A 20,891-nucleotide genomic window follows, 5' to 3' on the forward strand; every position below is an offset into this window, starting at 1 on the left:
TTCGAATCCCAGCAAGGCTAACTCGGCCTTCCATCCTTTCGATGTTGAAAAAGGAGTACTGACTTTGGTTTGGTGATAATTATGATAAATATGTTCTATGTACAGCGCGTTGCAAAAAGCGCTATATAAATAACCATTTGACCATAAGGTTAGATATAGAATTTAGCAAGGAGTCGTGCCTCTCTGCACTTGGCATACCATTAGGTAGTAATAACTCCAGGAAATGAGGACTTATTAAAAATCAAAAGACAGTTCTAATATTCAACCACAAAACACACAATACAATTCAGGTTTGCTTTACTATGTAATTGGCTAGGTTTTTTTTATTTCAACATTTAAATATATACAGGAGAGCTCAAATGGCCAGACCCAGAGATAATGAAAGGTGCATTCTGTCACAATGCAGAAGGCTGCCACATAGTAGTGCTTTCCATATAGTTTTTGCACGCGTCCATTAGATGTCACATACATTTTACTCTCTTGCAAAGGAGAAGTCATTTTTACTCTCTTAAAATCACATTTACTTTCAGTTTAAAAATGGGGAGTAAAATACTCCCACCTCAAAATCTTATCTGTAGCAAAAAATGGGGAGTAAAATACTCCCACCTCAAAATCTTATCTGTAGCACTGGTTATCCCTGATGTGTCTAACTCCTAGTGTTAGGCTATCATTGGTGGTTTAGGAAACAGTCTAGTTAGGAGAGTCGAGCCGCCTTATTTCCTTTTTGTTTTTATTTTTATTTTTTAATAATGCAGTTAATCTGCCTGCTTTGTTTGCATTTAATTAGGTGTACAAAGGGGGGGAGGGGGCTCACTATGTCGCTTGGGTGTAAGATTTTCTAGTCTGTACTCGTCCTTCTGCCTTTCTCTAGTATGGGGTCTGGATAACCTCTTATCCAAATCTGTCAGTGACCTTCTCTTGCTTCCCCATACATAGCCTTGAGAAATGATTTTTCTCATTCTCATATATTGGCAAGTGGCATATTATTCTTGAGGGATGATAGCGTGCGTAATAAAGTGTGTTGTTAACACCTGTAGGTTTGCGCTATATTGGTGTGATCAATCTATTGTTGTCTAGGAAGTGTACACTTGGACTGCCTACTCCAAGGTAAATTGAAATCTTGGGTGTCGCTCATTCAGATACGTTAAACACCTTTTTTTTTTTTTTAATTTCACATTTTTTTATTGGGTTTATTAACAACATAACAATTAGTGTTATTTTACTTGAATATCCCCCCTCCTTTCCTTCCCTCCCAAGACCACGATTCTTCTTCTTCTTTCAATTCTGCCTCTACCAGATGTCCGTCATGGGGTGCCTGCTTCTTAGGCAGAAGCAGCTTCATCTCTGGGGTTGAAAAGTGACTCCGTGAGTGCCACCCATTGATCGCTAGTGTCCAATTTTTGGTCAGTAAGCGCTTTCACCCATGCTCCAGTTTCTGCCGTTGCCCAGTTTCGGAGGTCCTCCCACCATAATGTAGTGCTTGGGTTTTTGGGGCTTTTCCAACCCATAGCGATGCTCTTGGCCAGGATGTACATCAGGTTCTTGAGTTTAAGGGGCTTGTTCTTTTTGCTTTTAGTATATATGCCCAGGATGCATGCCTTTGGTGACGTTACGTCTAAGTTAATGTCTGCCTCGGACACCTTTTCAGCGATTTGTACCCAAAGGGTTTGTATTATCGGACATCCTCAAAACATGTGTGTCATCCCCATGCGGGGTTCATTGCATTTTGGGCATTCTTTGGTACTTGCCCCTTAGAACTTGGAGATGACCTCAGGTGTGAGATATGCTCTATTGGTGATATAGAACTGTATAAGTTGCAATCTGGCATTTCTGGACACCTTCTTATGGTAGTGGGTTATGGATCCCCATTCCTTATCCTCGAATTGTAGGCCCAACTCGTGCTCCCATTTCTCTTTGCTCTTGAGTTCTTGCTTAGTTGTGCTGTCTATCAATGTCTCATAGAGCCTCAAGGTTTCGTGCCCCCCCTCGGCTACGTTCAGAATGTTCTCTATGGGCTCGTGCCCTGTTTCACGGTTTTCGGTCTCGGGTCATCTGTCTGCGAGCCGCCGTATCACCGCACTGAAGTAGGAATTGGCCCTTTGGAAGTCCTGAGGTCTCATGTAGCTCTGTAAATGTCAAGATGTCTTGTTTCCCCCCCCCCCCCCCCCCCCACTAGGTCACCCAGGGTAGAGACTCCACAGGGCTCCCATGTGTTTCTGACCTCCTGTAGGTCCCCGGGTCTATGCGTCATGATGGCGGCTGTTGGGATCTGGGGAGAGTATGGGTCGTTTATCTTTACGGTCTTGCATGCCTGTTTCCATATTTGGAGCCCCAGTTCCACCATGTAAGGGTTATGTTGAACTGTGCTTGCAGGGGTCCAGAACAAGTCTCTGAGTAGCATGTGGGGGATGGCTGGTTGTAGGAGTCGGGTGTCAGTTGTGGTTTCGTCTGCCATCCATTGCACCACGTGTTTTAGTTGGCCTGCGAGGTAGTACAGCTCGAAGTTGGGCATTTTCAAGCCTCCTTTTTCGTAAGGTCTCTGCAGCACTTCTAGTGCGACTCTATGCCTCCGTCCCTGCCAATCGTCTACAAAGCTTGTTTAGATCGTTGAAAAACCGCGGTGGGATGTTGAATGGGACGTTGGTGAAGTGATGTAAAAGTCGTGGCAGCGCCACCATCTTAAGGAGTCCAGCTCTACCTGCCACCGAGAGCGGGCGTTTGTTCCAGAAGTCCATTGATTTTTCTAAGCTTTCTTTTGCTCTCGGTGTGTTCGGTCTTAGGGTCTCGGTGGATGGCTATTCCCAGATATTTGAAGGTGGTGGTCTCCCATTTAAAGGCCATGGCAGGGAGGAGTTCTTCTCTAATCTCACTTAGAGTGGCCAGGGGAAAGAGATGACTTTTCGCGATTAATTTGTATCCCCGTATATCTATGGAACCCGTCTAGGGTCTCTAGGATGTAGGGCAATATGTGTTCCCCCCCATCTCCATATTCCTGCCTTAGGTATGCTGTAACAGGTTCAATGGCTATGATGTACAGCGTGGGGGGAAAGTGGGCATCCCTGCCGGGTGCCCTTATGAAGGAACCCCTTGTCCGAGTATGTGCTATTCGTGCGCACCCTGGCCGTTTGGTCCATTTTAAAAAGGACGGTTCTATTCCCCATTTTGGTCATGGTAGCGTGCAACCAGGGCCATCGAACTGAATCAAATGCCTTGGTGGCATCCAAGGAGGCCACTGCGCATTTCTCCGGGCTGCATTGGGTGCTATAAATGACATGGTGTAATTTGCACAGGTTCTCAGTAATGGTCCACCCTGGCACATAGCCGGTCTGGTTGTGATGGATCAGCAGGGGAACCACTCTGTGCAACCTCCTTGCCAGTAGCGATGTTAGCGCTGTCAGGATCTTATTGTCAGAGTTTAACATTGATAGGGGTCTGTATGAACTGCACTCCTCCATTCTTGCCTGGTTTTAATAGGGGGGTAATTACGGCTTCTCTCATGGTGTCGGGGAGGGTGCCTAATTCATATGCTTCATTGAACACTTTGGCTAGGAGGGGTGCTAGGGTCTCTTCGTATCTTTTATAAAAACTGCCCCGGGAGCCCGTCTGTTCCTGGGGCTTTTCCAGAGGGTAGGGATATAATGGTGGCCGCCACCTCTTCTGGGATTGGCTCGTCCAGCGCCTCGGCCATTTGTGCGTCTAGTTTGGGTAGCCTGATGTCAGGACATCTTCTATTTCAATGTCTGTGGGGGACGGAGGGTCGGTGTAAAGGTCTTGGTAGAACTCAGTAAATGCCATATTTATCTCGGCCCTCAGTAAATGCCATATTTATCTCGGCCTGCGTGTGCATTACAGCACCGTCTGGCCTGCGGACTTGGCAGATGGCCTTTCTGGGGGCTTCCCGTTTGTAGAGCCAGGCTAGGAGCATCCCTGGTTTGTCACCAAGGGCATGACGACTTTCCATGTGTTTGGTATAGCTGAGCTTCCCTAGTTTTGCCCAGTGCACTAGACAAGCTTGTCTGAGCTCAACCACTTTTTGTACGTGGTCTGGATCCGAGGAGACCTTGGCTTCTAACTCCAGCAACTCCTTCTCTGTGTCTGCTAATGAGGCTATGACGGATCTCTGGGCCCCCTATGGCTGAAATCATCTCTCCCCTCATGACCACTTTGTACGCCTCCCATACTGTGCTAATGTGATGCACGCTGTTTTAAAACACCTTGTTGTCGATATATCTTTTCCAAATTGCCAATTCTGTCTTGCATTCCTGCTGTTCTAGAATATTCTGGGTTTCAAATGCAGAATACTAAACTCCAGTGGGCTGTTAACATATGGAGCTACCTCCCAGCTTTTCATTAGTGCACACGTGTTTTTGGGCTGTCCAGCTTTCAAAGGTAGGAGGGGGTAAGCATGTTTGAAATCAAATGACCTAAGCCCCAAGTCCTACATGAAAAAGTTACAGCATAGAGACTCTAACCCTGGCGCTTGTTACTCCCAATTATTTCAATTTTTTCAATTTTCTAAATGTAATGAGGTACACAACAGTTCTACATTCTAAAAATCATAAGGTAATATTATAGTTTTCAAAACGGAACACAAATGCAGAAGCGTTTTTTGACCTGTACCAGGTCTTCGTCAGGGCCTAGTGTTATGTCTGTTCAATTTCACAAATAAACCCATGATCATGACAAAGTCTGCATGCCCCACCACATTCAACCTTAAAAAGGTCAGCATTCTTCAAACGAGCAAATGAAAAATAAACAGTAATTGCAAGACAATCTACAACCTGGAACAAAAAAATAATTGTACAGTGGAAGAGGGAAAACAGGACAAATAATGAATGCACATACTTTGTTATGCTGTCATGCATTGAGTTGCATTTGAGTATGGTAATCCCAAATATTGATGCATGCTTGAGTAGTTGTGCCAGCTGTGCTCAACACCTTCCAAAACTAAGTTGCTTCCACCACCTACTGATCACCCCCCCCCCCCCACGCTCTGTGTGAAATGGCGGTCTAGTCAACACCTAATTCCAAGTTCATCACCAAAAGTGCTAGATAGTACGTTTTTACTCCGGTCAAAAACATATTTCAAAGGAGAATCAATTTATAATCACCAAGATATGGCACTCCATCTATGCGCTACTTAACCCAACTCGTCACCCTTCATCAGAAAGGGTTGAATGAGTCACTCTAGCTACAACAATAAAGAAAAAAGTTTGAAATGTTTCCACTAAAACGTTAAAACCATAATCACTGGCTCCAATACCAGCAAACCAAAAACCAACATACCTGCTAGTGTCAGGCTTTGTCCTCAGTAAGCTCGGTTAGAGAATCGTCACGTAATAGAATGCTCCAATGCTCATTTTTATGCAAACAGAAATCTGCAGATTAAATCAAAATCCGCGAGTTGTCAAAGACTAAAATAAAAACACAGGACACAGAAATGATCTGCTTGAGTCCTATTCTCTGCAAAGCGCAACTTCCACTGTGACTTGTTACTGAACTTCTCAAAGCAAAACGTTACAATCGTATTGGTGTTTAAGCAGCAGTCCTCTGTGCAAAGAGGGTGTCATCTTGAATAAACCTGGAGATGAATGAAAGGAAAACAAAACCATGTTCTCAGTGCTCATCCTGTTCCAATTCGTCCACAACTGTAATAGGCAATAATACTTCTACGTATCACAAATGGCTCCATAACTGCGTGAAGCACATAATTGCGAATTGATGCAACATAACCACTAACCAAATCTGTTAAGACAATTCCTCATGTCACGTTATAGAATTTGCAACGCTCTCATTCAACACCACATTCAAACCTCCTAATAGCATTATTTGTCCGACGATTATCAGACAACGGGTGCATGCCCCTGACAACTTACTTACATTGAAATGCTGCTGGTTCCGCACTCCTCCGGTGATCGGGTACTGCGTCCCAGTGGCGCGAAGAGATGAAAAGAAGCCGCCGTGCGGCAGACCGTGTCTTTTTCAATTACTGTGATGTTGCACGCGACAGCATGTGACGTCTTCGGTATTAACATTTTGTAAACTCAATATGGTCATAGAGCTGTGACAATTCCCTACCCCTGTTGCCTCTTCACAGTTTTATCCCGCCAAGGCAAATGGCTCTTAATAGCAGACTACCAGTCCCACTTGAAATGTTCACCTGGGTGAAAACGTTTAATGTATAATAAAAAGCATGTTGCCACAAACAGTAAATGATGATCCTTAGGTCCCCAAACTAATGAAAGGCACACACCGCCATGAAGCGGAACACATCAATCCACCAATAGTTGTCTGCATCTGAAGAAAGCGAAAGCCATAATACACTGTTTCAAAATCACTTCACATGAGCCCCACTGGCTGGAGCTAGCCCATGCAAATAATGCGCTACTGACTACCACCCTCCACGGAACGTGTTCCTGCATACTCTACTCGTGGGATAGTCCCGTGAACTTCACAGAAATGGAAAAGCAACGAAGACGCATGGTCCTGCTCACCTCAAGATCTGTTAACCTGACTACCCCGCCCATCCAACCTGAAGGGTGTAGTCAAGTTGGCACAGCTAGTGTTATATACATGGTTGAAAGCTAAATGCATCAATATACATTTGACACACTGCATCCATTGACATCTGTTTAAAATGAGAAAGTAACAAGGCTTGCACCACCCGTCTCAGAGGTTATTAAAACACACCCATTTCATGGTCTGTGTTGAGTCCTCTTTGTATCATGCGATACTTGCAAATTATTGCAAAACAATTACACAGATTGGATTAAGATGTGGGTATGGTACATAATGTTTTTCTGGTCTGGCAGGTTAATGAGACTTTATTGCAGTTGGTGGAAAATGCTGACCTTTGTAATGTTGAATGTGGTGGGGTGTGCCCAGTTTTTTTCGTGATTATGAATTTATTTGTGAAATTCTAACACCAAGCCCTGACGAGGTGTGGGCATTTATGTTCTGTTTTGAATACTACAATGCAACCTTATAATTTCTAGGGCATATAATTGTTCACTATGCGAAATGGATGTGTATAAACTGAACATCTCATGTGAACGGTGTCCATCCCGGATAAAATTCTGAGTTCTTCCAGAGAGTTGAGAAAGTGTGTGGTGGCTCTCAAATAGGTGTTAGTTAAGAATTATTGCTCCTGATGAAGGGATTTTCTTTCTCCTTGAAACGCATCAAGCTCTTTTATTGTATTTTGATTTTCGAGTGTTGAACTCATTAGTTTGATATTGGATAATGAAATAATTGTTGCTATAATTTACTAAACTGATACATGTACTCGTTGATTATATGTGACCAATGGCCTATGATTCCATAATCATTACCTTACCCATGTCTCATGAACCTTTTAACCTTCCTGTCACTATACGGGGTGTGCACGGGACGGGCGTGTTCATCAATTAAGGACACTTTACTTTTCGTGATATCATGTTAGCGACTTTTTGTGCCAGTCACTTTTCTCCCCTGCACCTGTTAATTTCTACCAATACTCCTTACATATTCCCCCTAATTGTTTCAGAAGGAAGGTATGCGCTCCATACTTGGCTTTTGTACAAAGACTGATGTCATGACCTAGTTTGGAATAAACAATACCATGATGAACATTTGCACAAAGCATAGGCCAATGAGTTGAATTACCCGTCTCTCCTACAGCGGGATTCTGTACAGCGTGTTACTTACTATCTTGACATATGCCTTTTTGTGTTTAGGGTGTTACCATTGTGAAGCCTGTAGTTTATGGGAATGTTGCCAGGTATTTTGGAAAGAAAAGGGAAGAAGATGGTCACACTCATCAATGGACTGTATACGTCAAACCGTACAGAAATGAGGTGAGAATCTATGTGTTTAATCTTATTTAGTTGATAATGGCTTTGAATAAGTGCTAACCGCAGAGTAACGGTTTAAGTTCCCGAATAAATGGTGTGGGCGAAACAAGGGCATTACTGAAGTGCGGCGGCCTATTCCTTCCTTGTAAAGCCTACCCTTAAGGCCATTCTCGCCATTAGCAGCCATCTGGTTGTTGCGAAATGGTGTACAAAATGTCCTAAGAAAAAGCTTAAATCAACATACTATACACACTCGCAACAGATACCGAGGGGAAGGAGGCATGGCTTGGGAATATGGCGAACAGCCCTTGGAGAGCAGATGCTGCAGAAGAGCTGGAAGTATACTGTTGAGGCAGATTGGGACAGGAGGAAGAAAGCTGTGTGAGAGGGAGAACATGACTGGGATAGAAGGAAACCGAGAGAGAGGGATAATGGCGCCAGGGATGCTGTGGTGATGGAACATGGGGAAGGAGGGGATACTCCTGGCATATAATGCATGTGTTCCCCATGATCTGATTGGTGTACAATCTCTCAGGCTGATCATTTGTTCTAGAGATGCTGCTGGGCACCAAAAGGTGCACCATTTGCAGTGTATTGTTTGACCTCGAAAAATGGCTGGGAAGTTTGAGGAATTATAATGTAGGTGTAGTTGGAGGTTTACAAGGGTGTATTACTGGAAATCTGCCCAGCTTTGTCAAGTGCTTGCTATCTCTTTAAGAATCTTTTTTACACACACCCCCCGCCATTCTTTGGGAGTGAAGACCTCCTTTTCTGCTTACTTTGTACACCCTCATTCGGACAGGAGCAAGCACAGAAGTAAGTGCTGTGACATGTAATTCCTGCCTGTGTTCTAACATTCTGTATAATTTGCTTACAGGTGTAACCCATTTTTCTGAAATATGGTTGAAACCTTGCCATGGAGCTGCAGCCCACAGGTCCAAAGTCTGTACAATTCAGCCTTTAAAATATCTTGTCTAAATGCCCAGCACACGCATTAAAGATGTCTTAATTAAAATAAAGGTTTGTTGGAACCTAAATTGGTGTTTATCATTGCCTCGAGTTCCTCACACCAGGCAAGCCTCAAAATTACCCACCATCAATTAAGCAGAATGTAGTGAGAAAAACCTGCATAGTAATTAAACAATCAGTGAATTGCCTTTGACGTAATTCTGAAGAATGTTCTGCCCAAATGTCAAAGGCTTTAGTTGTCTTGCTGGTCTTGGTGCCCTCCATTGGAAACTATGTAAATGCCGGGCGTAACACAGTGCTCACGGCTGCTTTAAATCACGTATAGCAATGTGCTTACAAGTTGGCTCTTGGGTGAGTCAGAAGCAGGCCCGAAATGTCATCCAGTGCTTATAGTGTGGTGGCGACACTGGGGGGGCAAAGAAAACTGCAAGGAGTCTGAAAAGGGGGTGATAGATTAGGCAGAGGACAGACGGGAAAATTGGTTATTGGTTATTGGGGGTTGGGGCCTTCCCCGTTGCTGGCGAAGAGCAGCAAAATGAGGGAATGGGATTACTCGATTTTAAATGCAGTGGCGATGAACAGCTGGGTGCACGTGAAAAAGGATTGAGGAGTTAATCGGTGAGAAAGCATTACAGCAAAGAGGACTTTCAGTTGGCATAAGGGACTATCTGGGAATCTAGATGTTCTAGAAGGGGAAATTAGCCGAAAGACTAAGATAGATGAGGAATAATGCAATTTTCTTTCTCGTTTGTAAAACATTTTTTTTATACGGAATCCTTGTAGGTGCTAAATCAAAATCCATAAAAAGTAATTAGAATGATGTTTGTGTCACAAATTACTTTGAATAATTTCACTTATTGCTCTCTAGGATATGTCTGCTTATGTGAAGAAAATCCAGTTTAAGTTACATGAAAGTTATGGGAATCCTTTACGGGGTAAGTTCCTTGTTTCTGAAGGTTCTAATGTTAGTAATGCTTCTGACGTTTTTGGCACTAATTATATTACATATATTTTTTTGTATAGTTGTGACCAAACCACCCTACGAAATCACTGAAACCGGTTGGGGTGAATTTGAAATCATTGTCAAAATCTTTTTTATTGATCCAAATGAACGTCCCGTGAGTAGATTTCATCTTTTCGTTACTGTTAATCACTTAATGCAGAATATCTAACATTGCAAGATGTCATGTTGTACACCTGTGTTCTTTTGCTGCTATACACCACTGTAATTAATAGGTGTTCTTCCAACGTGTGCATTTTCTATCCAATTTCATTAGATCATCAAAAAGAAGGTACATTAAACATTTTATTGTAGCAGACTCCATGTTGAATGTGTGTTTGCACCACATAGTTGGTCAACTTAATTTAGATTTGCCTTGTTGGGCTACATGATTATCTCTGGCTACAGAAGTCCAAATGGAAGCACAACCTCAGTGAACCATTTCAGTTGTTTTTGTTTGGCACGTGTCTGCTTCTTAGCTGGGACATTGCATACCCATGAGAGCCACATTGGCGGAGTTGGAGTAGTTTGCTTGTCCCTTATAGTGGCAAGAACTAGTCTAGATGTGATGGCAACGTGAATGTTGGGGGCATTCAAGATTATAGGATAGGAGGAAGGCAAGAGAGGAGACTAGGAGTGGCATAGTTCTCAACAGCTACCTATATTCATAATAAATACATATATAACATGCTGGATATCTTAATGCTAGCTGCATGCCACAGATGCTGTACTCCTAATACAAAAATCTCCTAAGGGTTGTCCAACCGAAAAAATCTCAAACTTAAATCTTAATGAGCCTTTAGCCTCCTGGCTAGTGTGACGGTACCGGACAATTGTCTATTCTATGCAGGGGGTAGCCACTGCCTGTGAGGCCAGGGAGGTGAGCCCGCTCGCAAGACCCTACTTGAGGATGTGGGGGGTATGGGCAAGTGGAACATCACTGGGAGTGAATCTCCCCTTGGACGAGACTCCCAGTCCAATGAGGACCTCCCTGAAAGCACTTCATTGTCCGCATGCATGGGACTAGAAAGGTTTTACTGTCTCTTTGAGCCTCCGTAAATGAAGAAAACGCCTTTTCTGATTGTGATGACTTGCTTGCACAGAATAAGAACTGTGAATAGAGAGTGACTGGAGAAGCTGTGTGTCACTCCTACGCAGGGAGGATGATCGGTACGTAGAGACGAGCCTCTGGAAATCCGTCTTTGAGGGGCGGAGCTGCGCCTGGCTGCAGTGGGAGTGAGGCTTGCTAACTGGAGGCTATGAAGTGTGTACACTGAACAAGCAGAAGGGTCTGAGCTGGATGGGAAGAAACCCATCCTTTCTGGTAGCGCGACCACTAAAACTCAGTGTTGGTCCGGGCGCTCAGCAACAGATGCCGAAACTGGCAAAGAGCCTGAGACTGAGGGCTCCACACAGTGAGTGCCAGTCGAAGTGGGACGAGCAGAAACTGGGAGGTGAGCGCTCCCGTTGTGAGGTTGTCGGTGAAGGCAACGCGCTGTGGGGTCAAACTGCCTAAATCGTTCTCTGTGCTAGAGACTGGGGCAGCAGATCAAACACCAGAACAAGGTAATCTGGAATGAGTGTTGCTAATCTCGCTTGTCGAGGAGAAATCACTGAGTGAAAGCTGGAAAGCCTGGACCGGGCGCGTGCCCCTATGTAAAGAGATAAAGAAACGCGAGCACTCTATGAAGGCTGGGGAAAGCCAGGTTCAGTATCTGAAAGCGAGAGGTTTATATGATGGACACACGTCTTGTGGACCAGAGAGTCAAAGGAATATGTGCGATTTTGTATCTAGGCATGTGTCAAAGTACTTGCATTGAGAGGTAACAAAGCCACCAGAGAGCCACATGAGTTTGGGGCATTCCAGTGCCACAGGAGAATAACTGTAAATGTAAACCTGGAGGGAATTGTGCTACTTGTAAAAGAAATTGTCCTGGAGGAATTTAGCCAGTGGTAAACCATCAAGGAGATAAATTGTCTTTTGTTCCCCCAGAGAGGGGGAAAGCAAGAACTGTATAATCTGACAAAATACACCCAAGGAAAGTATATCATGTGGGGGTATTCTAAATGAAGTTTGAGATGGAGAGAAGTACTCTGAGTCAGACTAGACAGAAGCACATGCCAAGGTTGTTCAGCAAGCCTTTTTCTGTTTGGGTAGTTTTTTCTAAACTGCTGAGGCTAGAACATAGGAATCTGGAATCCGGGCTCTTTATTTTGGACTACAACAAGCACTCTTAGTTTTTGTTTTAGAAGGCAGGGAATTTCCCTCATGGTGATGGGGTCAGTTAGGCATTTTTCTTTTTGGTTTGAATAAACAAGTATATACCATGACCCACTGTTGTCCGAGTCCTCATTCTGGTTTGCCACACTATCCTATACTAACACAAAATGTTTCAAGGATTGGCCACAACGCAAAAGTTCAAAACCTACCTTCAAATTCTTTGCCTATTCTAAAGTAACAAAACCAAATTTTTCCTCTGGGGAATTTTAATTTTATTTATTGACATTTATAAGGTGCTTATACAAGATAGTGTTTCAAAGCGCCACAAGTGAAGGGAACAAGGGAGAAAAATAAAGGAAATATCAGTGAATACATGTAAAGAAACACCGGTCCTACTGAGCCTTGTGCTTTTCGGAGCGTGCAAGTGCAGAAAAAAGAAAAGCAGGGGAGTTAAGGGTAGGGGGTAAATGCAATTAGGGTCCCCCAGGGGTGGAAGTGCCAGAGGTGCCTGTTGGCGAGGCAACATGTAAGTGCATGGGCAGAGACAACCCAGGGGAAGAGGGAGGTCTACTGCACAACAGGTAAGTGTGGGGCAGAGGCAAAACCACCTGACAGGCGGGTGTGGGCCCACTGGGCAGTGCAAGGGCTGCTGGGGGCGATTGGGCATGAGGACCGGACCCTATTGGACTCTTGAGGGACCAGGCAGCCAATCTCTGCGACACTGGTGATGGTTGTCACTGGAAGGGGAGAGGGAAGGACATGGAGAAGAGAAGGGTCTAGAGTTGTTTGCAGAACTTGAGGTGCTCAGTATTAAGACGGAGAGAGTGAGACTGTTCCATAGGAGGGAACCAGTTGAGGAGAGAGATCTGACCCCAGATCTTGGCTTGAACATCAGAGATTTGGAGCCTGAAGATCGAAGGGATCTGGTAGGAGAGAGTTGCAGGTAGTGTGGTCACTGCCACCAGACAGCCTTGTGGATGATGGGTCTTGAATTTGATCCTTGCTACAACTGGGAGACCATGGAGATATGCTGTCCCAGCGATTGATGCCAAGTATCTCTTGCAGCCCCCTTCTGGATTAGTTGAAGAGAAGAAAGAGGCAGGTTGAGGAAGAGGCTGTTACTGTAATCGAGCTTGGAGATGACCAGAGCTCTAGAGACATTGAGCATTTGGGGGAAGGTGAGAAAAGGGTGAATGTCTGTAAGGGAGTGTAGTTGAAAGTGGGCTTTCTTGGGAGAGGGAGAGAGACGCGGAGGGAGACGCGGAGGGGAAACTGGGAGCAGCTTTCACGATGGGCAGGATCTCTGTCTTACTGGCATTAAGACGGAGCATTGGAGGTGCACCAGGAGTGAATAGCAGATAGACATCTGGGGTGATGGAGGAAGGGGAAGAGGGGCACTTCAGTTGTCATCAGCGTTAACACTGGAAATGAGGAGAGAAGGCAGTGATCAGGTGAGCAAGAGGTGCTAGGTAGATTTTGGCAAGCCAAGGCGAGAGGATCGAGCCCTGGGAACACCACAGGTAGAGAGTGGCAGAGAAGGAGCGCAGGACCACCTGGGAGGGGTGGTCAGTAAGTAGGGATGTCAACCAATCCAGTGCCTGGTCTGAGATACCGAGTGGATCTTGGAGCTGCTTTGAGGATAGAATGGTTGACCGTATCAAAGGCAGAAGAGGTCAATGAGAATTGAGAATAGCAGGAGAGTTGTTCAAGATTTGCAAGCAGTTCTTCACAGGTGTTCAGGAGAGCCATTTCTATGCCTTCGGATGTTCAGAATCCAGAGTGATGGTCACGTAAACAACCAGCAAGCTGTGTGCTTGGTCAGTTGGGGGATGACCAACTTCTCCAGGAGGTTCCTGAGGAAGGGTGTAGTAGAGCGAGGGTCGTAGTTTGCCAAACACAAGCGGTTAGGCAGGGGGCTTTTTTTTAGGAAGGGGTGGCAAAGGGTGTGTTTCAGAGAAGGGAAAGAGCCAGGTGCTAAAGGATGGTTACGGAAGTCAGCAAGAGCCGGTGTGAGGGAGAGTTTGTCCTGAATGGTTCTTACTGAACAAGGGGACCCCTGTTTGGATGAGACCTTCATAGAGCAGACTACTCTAGAGATCTTGTCTGTTGTGATAGAAAAGAGAGTGGGTGGGGGTAGAAGAGAGGTCAAGGAAGGTGTTACGCTCACCTGACTCCCACGGAGGCGCTGGCCTGGTTCGCGTTGCTGTGACCTCTTCTAAGGTGATGCGCAGGGTTCGGAAGACGGACTGGACCGGGCCCCCAAATCTGGCTTGTCTGGCTCGCAGAAGTATCCTTCTGTAGGCGAAAATGGGGGATTAACTGTCTGCGGGGTAATGCAATCGGCCTCCCACTTTCCCCTCTTACCCTCCTTGAAACCCTTCTGTGATTTCTCGTAGCGTCTCACCTTAGGGTCTGGAAGGACGAGCTCTCCATCCTGCTTCTGATGCAGGGGCGCGTTGGTATCCAGTTACTTCACTGGATTTTCGGATTGGTGAGAACCAAACTTGCTTGGCTTCCAGGTAATTTATTTTGATAAGAGGTTCCCCTTGTGTCCATGCATTAATGTACTAATGCTAGTGTCTTTTTCCCCATAGGGGCCGGGGTACGGAATGCCGGGGAACAGGCACCGACCCGAGATGAGAGGTGAAATCCTTGTAGAAATCGGGTAAATCTTTAATGAGCGTTTTTTGGTAATGTCTTTTCATTTGCTCATTAAGGCTGATGTCTCTTTTTCCCCTTAGGGTCCGGGGTCTGGAAATGCCAGGATGCGGCGCGGACCCGAAATGAAGAGGGATTGAATCAACAGGTAAGTCTTAACATGGAGATTTAGCTTTCCTTATTCCCTTCTCTCTCTCTCTCTCTCCTTTTTGTCCTGGTGTTTTTCTCCCTAGGCGCTGGGGCGTGACTGCGAATCCGGATGATCGCTGTTGAACATGGAGGCGCCCTGTAAAGGTGAGTGGACTGCGGCGCTGCAGCGATCGACGCAATGAGCTTTTAAATTAGTCTTCCTTTTCAGGATTGTCGGCGAGATGTCTGCGGGATGCAGATTTAGCAGGTAAGGACTTTTCCTTCTTCTGTTCTCTTCTTCTCTTCCTTTTCAGGTGATCCAGGATGCTGGCAGGCGTGGCAGAAGTCAGGATGCAGGAGCAGACACGGTGAGCGTCCAGCTGCTAGATGCAGAACGTGAAGCACGTGTGGCTGTTCGGGTGGGGTTTAAATATCCTTGGAAGAAGTTCCAGGTATGTATCCTTCCCCGACCACGCCAGGATGGTAAATTAGTCCCACAGGTAAAGTAGTTCCTTTCAGGCCTCAAGGAGGCCGGGATCCTGCAGCATGGTATGCATCAGGTAAGCGCACCCAAGCATTCCCATAATGAGCCTGGCGCCATAGGCGCCAGGACACTGTCGAAAGGGCCTCTATATGGGGTTGCTGGGTCCTTCCTTGGACACTGGATGTCTGCTTTCAGGGACGCTGGGCTTGAACCGGCTCCCCGGGAGCGGGCATCATGACAGCACTCCGCCCCATCCCCCTCCTCCACCCCACCCCCCCCCAGGACCCGCCAAAAGGTTGTTCCATCCGGGGGTTTTGGTTTGTCTGGGAAGAGTCGGTGGAATTTCCTGACTAATAATCGAGGTGCATGCACATGATCGCTGGGTTCCCACGACCTCTCCTGAGGTCCGTACCCCTTCCAATCAATTAGGTAGAACAGTTTTGACCTAAACATTTTTGAGTCTAAAATGTTCTTCACTTCGAATTCGGGCTCCCCATCTATTAGAATAGGTTCTGGAGGTTTGAGTAGTCGGGTTCCGGGTACCACTGGTTTCAGAAGTGACACATGAAAAACAGGGTGAATTCGCATACTAGCTGGTAAATCAAGTTTAACAGCCACTGGGTTAATTATTGCCGTAATAGAATAAGGTCCCAGATATTTTGGGTTAAAAGTTTGAGGCCCTTTGAGTGGTAAATGTCTGGTAGCTAACCACACTTGATCCCCAATCTGATACGGAGGTGCTTCACTCCGATGTAGATCAGCATTCTCCTTGTATTTTCTCTTGGCTTGTTGTAAATGCGTAGTTGCCTCTTTGAAGGCTTGGGTAATTGTAGAATGCAGATGTTCTACTGCAGGCATTCCGAGGTGAGTCAAGGTTTGAGGTTCAAGGGTGATGCTCAAACAAAGTATAAAAAGGACTGTGGCCAGTTCCAGAGTGTACCGAATTATTATATGCGTATTCGGCTATCCAAAGAATGTCTTTCCAGTTGCTTTCAGATTGCTGTAACATACACCGTAAGTACTGTTCAAGGGTCTGATTTGTCCTCTCGGTCTGACCATCAGTCTGAGGGTGGTGACTGGTCGATAATCTTACGTCGATCTGCGCTATTTGACAACATTTGCGCCAGAAGTGGGAAATGAATTGGCTTCCCCGGTCAGAGATTAGTATAGATGGGAATCCATGTAGCCAAACAATATTTCCGAGGAATTCTTTGGCTAGGACAGAAGCTGAAGGTAAACCTTTCAAAGGAATAAAGTGGGCCATTTTGGAAAACAAATCCACAATTACCAGAATAGTATTGTACCCCGAACAAGGAGGCAGGTCCGTAATAAAATCCATTGATAGGGTGTGCCAGGGTGCTGGTGGTATGTCTAGAGGTTGAAGGAGACCGGCTGGTCTTTTCTTTTGACTTTTATTTTGGGCGCAAACACCACAGGACATCACAAAAGATTTAACATCTTTTCGCCAAGAGGGCCACCAGAATCGTCGTTTCACCTTTTCCTCTGTCTTGGCAATACCGGGGTGTCCCTCTATTAATGCATCATGATAACCGGAAATAACTAGTTTGTGTAATTCCTTATGTGGCAGGAATAAGCGTCCTTGGAAATAAGGTAAACCATTATCTATGGTAAAGTCTGATCCCTTTTGTATCCATTCCTGTAAGGTTGTAGGGTCCAGGAGTTGTTTCACTCTGGCTTGAATGTCTTCAAGCGTCTGTAACGAAGTCATGCCTAGAATCCTCTGTTCGGGAATTATTGGTACTGGTTCTGAGTTTGTATCAGATTCTCCCATTCCAATTCGCAATAAGGCGTCTGCTTTGCCATTCTTGCAGCCAGGTCGATAGGTAATCGCAAACAAATTCAGCGAAAAACAAAGCCCATCGGAGCTGCCGTGATGACTGAGCCTTGGCGGTTTTCAAATACTGTAAATTCCGGTGATCCTTTAAAAGCGGACTTAATGGCTAACAGTTCGTTGTCCGTGATTGCATAATTAATCTCGGGTGCCGAGAATTTTCTGGACCAAAATGCTACGGGATGCAGTTGGTTGGTTTCGGGATCTCTTTGGGACAGGACAGCTCCCATGGCTAGGCTGGATGCGTCAGTCTCGACGACATAAGGGAGATCTGGACGCGGGTGTTTCAATATAGGTGCGGAGGTAAACTTAGCTTTTAAATCCTGAAAGGCCTGCTCGGCTTCTTCAGACCATTCAAAACGTTTATTTTTCCTCAAGAGTGCAGTAATGGGCTGTACCACACGTGAAAATTCCGGGATAAACCTGCAATAGAAATTGGCAAAGCCGAGCATGCTTTGAACCCCTTTTACAGAGCTAGGTGATGGCCATTTGAGGATGGCATCCACTTTTCTTGAGTCCATTCGGACTCCTTTGGGTGTCAGGATGAAACCTAGAAACTCGACTTCTGTGGTATGGAAAACATTTCTCCAATTTAGCAAATAGTTTGTGTTGGCGCAGTTTTTCAAGTACTGCCCTGACGTGTTTTCTGTGATCAGATTCCGAAGAGGAGTACACCAGAATGTCATCGATTATATACGACAACACAAACATCGATGAGTTCCCGAAGGACATCATTCATGAAGTATTGGAAGGCAGCCGGCGCGTTACACAATCCGAAAGGAATCCCCTGGTACTCAAAAAATCCGTAATTAGTACGGAAGACAGTTTACCATTCGTCGCCTTCTTTAACACGTACCAGATGATAAGCCCCCCGGAGATCTAACTTGGTGTATATGCAAGCGTCCTTCACCTGGTCAAGGAGTTCAGGGATCAGAGGCAGAGGATAACGGTTTTTAACCGTTATCTGGTTCAATGTGCGGTAATCGATACAAGTTCTAAGGTCGCCTTCTTTTTTGGGCACAAAGAACAAAGCCGAGGATGCCGGGGACTTTGACGGGCGAATAAAACCATTAGCTAGGTATTGATCCAAATATTGTCTCAAATGCAGATTCTCAGGTTCGGTAAGGGCATAAATCCTGCTACAAGGGTGTTGTGCACCAGGCACCAGATCGATTTGGCAATCGTACGATCTGTGAGGAGGTAACGTGTTGGCCTGTTCCTTTTGGAAGACGTCCTGAAAATCTTGGTATTCCGGAGGTAGTTGCATGGAGGCAGAGGTTACAGATGGTAGATTAATCTTCAGGTTTTCTGGGTAGCAGGTTTGTGTACAATCCGGGAAGGTTATTCTCTTAGCTCGCCAATCAATTTGAGGATTATGTGTCTCTAACCAAGAGATTCCAAGAATAACCTGAAACTGTGGAGCGTTGATTACATCAAACACAACACCCTCCAGATGGCCGTCGGGACCTATAAGAGTCACCTCAGTAGTGGAATGTGTTACCGGTCCAGAGGCAATTTCAGTTCCATCGACTGTGGTGATGACCTCTTTGCTGGTTTTAGGACGGAGAGGGAGGTTAATCCTAGAGACCAATTCACGATCCACATAGTTTCCAATAGCCCCACTATCGATGTATGCCTTTATTGCATGCAACCGCTTAGGCTGTTCTGGATCTACGAGAACCATTGGCACAATGAAATGCGAGGTCTGAGAGTTAGTTTTCAAGCTCGGCAAGCGGATCCCTACACATGTCGGGCGGAGTCGTTTCCCGAAACAGTCTTCATGGTTTTTATCAGCGGCTCCTACCGCCTTGCGGGGCGGTTTTGCCGGGCAATCTCGTAGAAAGTGTCCAGAATTCCCACAATAAAGACATACTTTTAACTGCCGCCTCCTTTCACGTTCCTTTTGAGTTAAGGGTCCTTTAACCCCTCCAATTTGCATAGGCTTAGAGACATCAACTCCCTTGGGATTAGCATGGGTCTTTACCAACACCCGGGTCTCAAACCTGGACCGATCTGCTTTTCTGTTTTGAAGTCTGTGATCCAATTGGACCACTAAGTCCATATACTCTGTGCATTCTTGGGGCGGATTTACAACTTGGGCCAAGAAATCTTTAAGTTCTCTGCGAAGGCCTCGATAAAACAACGTGACTCTTTTATCCTCTGGCCATCCAGTTTCCACAATTAGTCTATTAAAGGTTGCAATATAGGATAGGAGGTCCTGATTGCCCTGTTGCAGGGATAGAAGTTCGTCATCCAGAGCCTGCCCCTGAGAGTGTCGAGCAAATAACCTTTCCATGCTTGCTTGAAACCTTTTGAAAATCACGGAGAATCGGGTCATCTTGAGTAACCAGTGGGACTGACCAATCGGCAGCGCAGCTGCTGAGATATGACAATACAAAGGCTACCTTGGTCTGATCATTAGGGAAGGCCCCAGGTCTGCATATGAAGTTCAAACGACACTGATTCATGAATACGGCAAATCGTTTGGGGTCCCCAGCAAAGCGTTCGGGTGGGGCCAGCGGCATGTTTCCAGGTAGATTAATCTGCACAGGGTTACTGGAAACCACAGGAGCGGGGTTCCCTCCGGAACCGGGTAGAGGAGTTTGCCCAGCTTGACCTTGCAAAAGCTGTCTGGCCAGGTCATCAGTTCTTTCCTTTGATATTATTAATTCCCTCCTGAGGGCATTAGTCTCTTGACGAGTGGCATGTACTTCGGCCCGTAATTCCCCCAGTAATTGGGCCAACTGATCAGTCTCAGAACTTTCCATAGCGCCTGGGTGGGAATTTGTAGGAAGGCTTCGCGTTCTGTTACGCTAACCTGACTTCCACGGAGGCGCTGGCCTGGTTCGCGCTGCTGTGACCTCTTCTAAGGTGATGCGCAGGGTTCGGAAGACGGACTGGACCGGGCCCCCAAATCTGGCTTGTCTGGCTCGCAGAAGTATCCTTCTGTAGGCGAAAATAGGGGATTAACTGTCTCCGGGGTAATGCAATCGGCCTCCCACTTTTCCCCTCTCACCCTCCTTGAAACCCTTCTGTGATTTCTCGTAGCGTCTCACCTTAGGGTCTGGAAAGACGAGCTCTCCATCCTGCTTCTGATGGAGGGGCACGTTGGTATCCAGTTACTTCACTGGATTTTCGGATTGATGAGAACCAAACTTGCTTGGCTTCCAGGTAATTTATTTTGATAAGAGGTTCCCCTTGTGTCCATGCATTAATGTACTAATGCTAGTGTCTTTTTTCCCCATAGGGGCCGGGGTACGGAGTGCTGGGGAACAGGCACCGACCCGAGATGAGAGGTGAAATCCTTGTAGAAATCAGGTAAGTCTTTAATGAGCGTTTTTTGGTAATGTCTTTTCATTCGCTCATTAACGCTGATGTCTCTTTTTCCCCTTATTGGCTGGGGTCCGGAAATGCCAGGATGCGGCGCGGACCCGAAATGAAGAGGGAATGAATCAACAGGTAAGTCTTAACATGGAGATTTAGCTTTCCTTATTCCCTTCTCTCTCTCACCTTTTGTTCTGGTGTTTTTCCGCTGGGGCGTGACTGCGAATCCGGATGATCGCTGCTGAACATGGAGGCGCCCTGTAAAGGTGAGTGGAATGCGGCGCTGCAGCGATCGACGCGATGAGCTTTTAAATTAAAGTCTTCCTTTTCAGGATTGTCGGCGAGATGTCTGCGGGATGCAGATTTAGCAGGTAAGGACTTTTCCTTCTTCTGTTCTCTTCTTCTCTTCCTTTTCAGGTGAT

General features: G+C 45.8%; 1 protein-coding gene across 1 annotated transcript in view; it reads left to right on the top strand.

Annotated features, from left to right (window-relative positions):
• Positions 1 to 20,891, top strand: part of YEATS4 (YEATS domain containing 4) — a 214,200-nt gene that overhangs the window by 41,520 nt on the left and 151,789 nt on the right. Inside the window, exons 2-4 of the mRNA XM_069629340.1 lie at positions 7,716 to 7,835; positions 9,670 to 9,736; positions 9,825 to 9,919. Of these exons, the coding sequence (XP_069485441.1) occupies positions 7,716 to 7,835; positions 9,670 to 9,736; positions 9,825 to 9,919 (282 nt within the window). The remainder of the gene's footprint in view (positions 1 to 7,715; positions 7,836 to 9,669; positions 9,737 to 9,824; positions 9,920 to 20,891) is intronic.

This window comes from Ambystoma mexicanum, chromosome 12 (assembly GCF_040938575.1).
Source record: "Ambystoma mexicanum isolate Mex_15411 chromosome 12, UKY_AmexF1_1, whole genome shotgun sequence".
NCBI lineage: Eukaryota > Metazoa > Chordata > Amphibia > Caudata > Ambystomatidae > Ambystoma > Ambystoma mexicanum.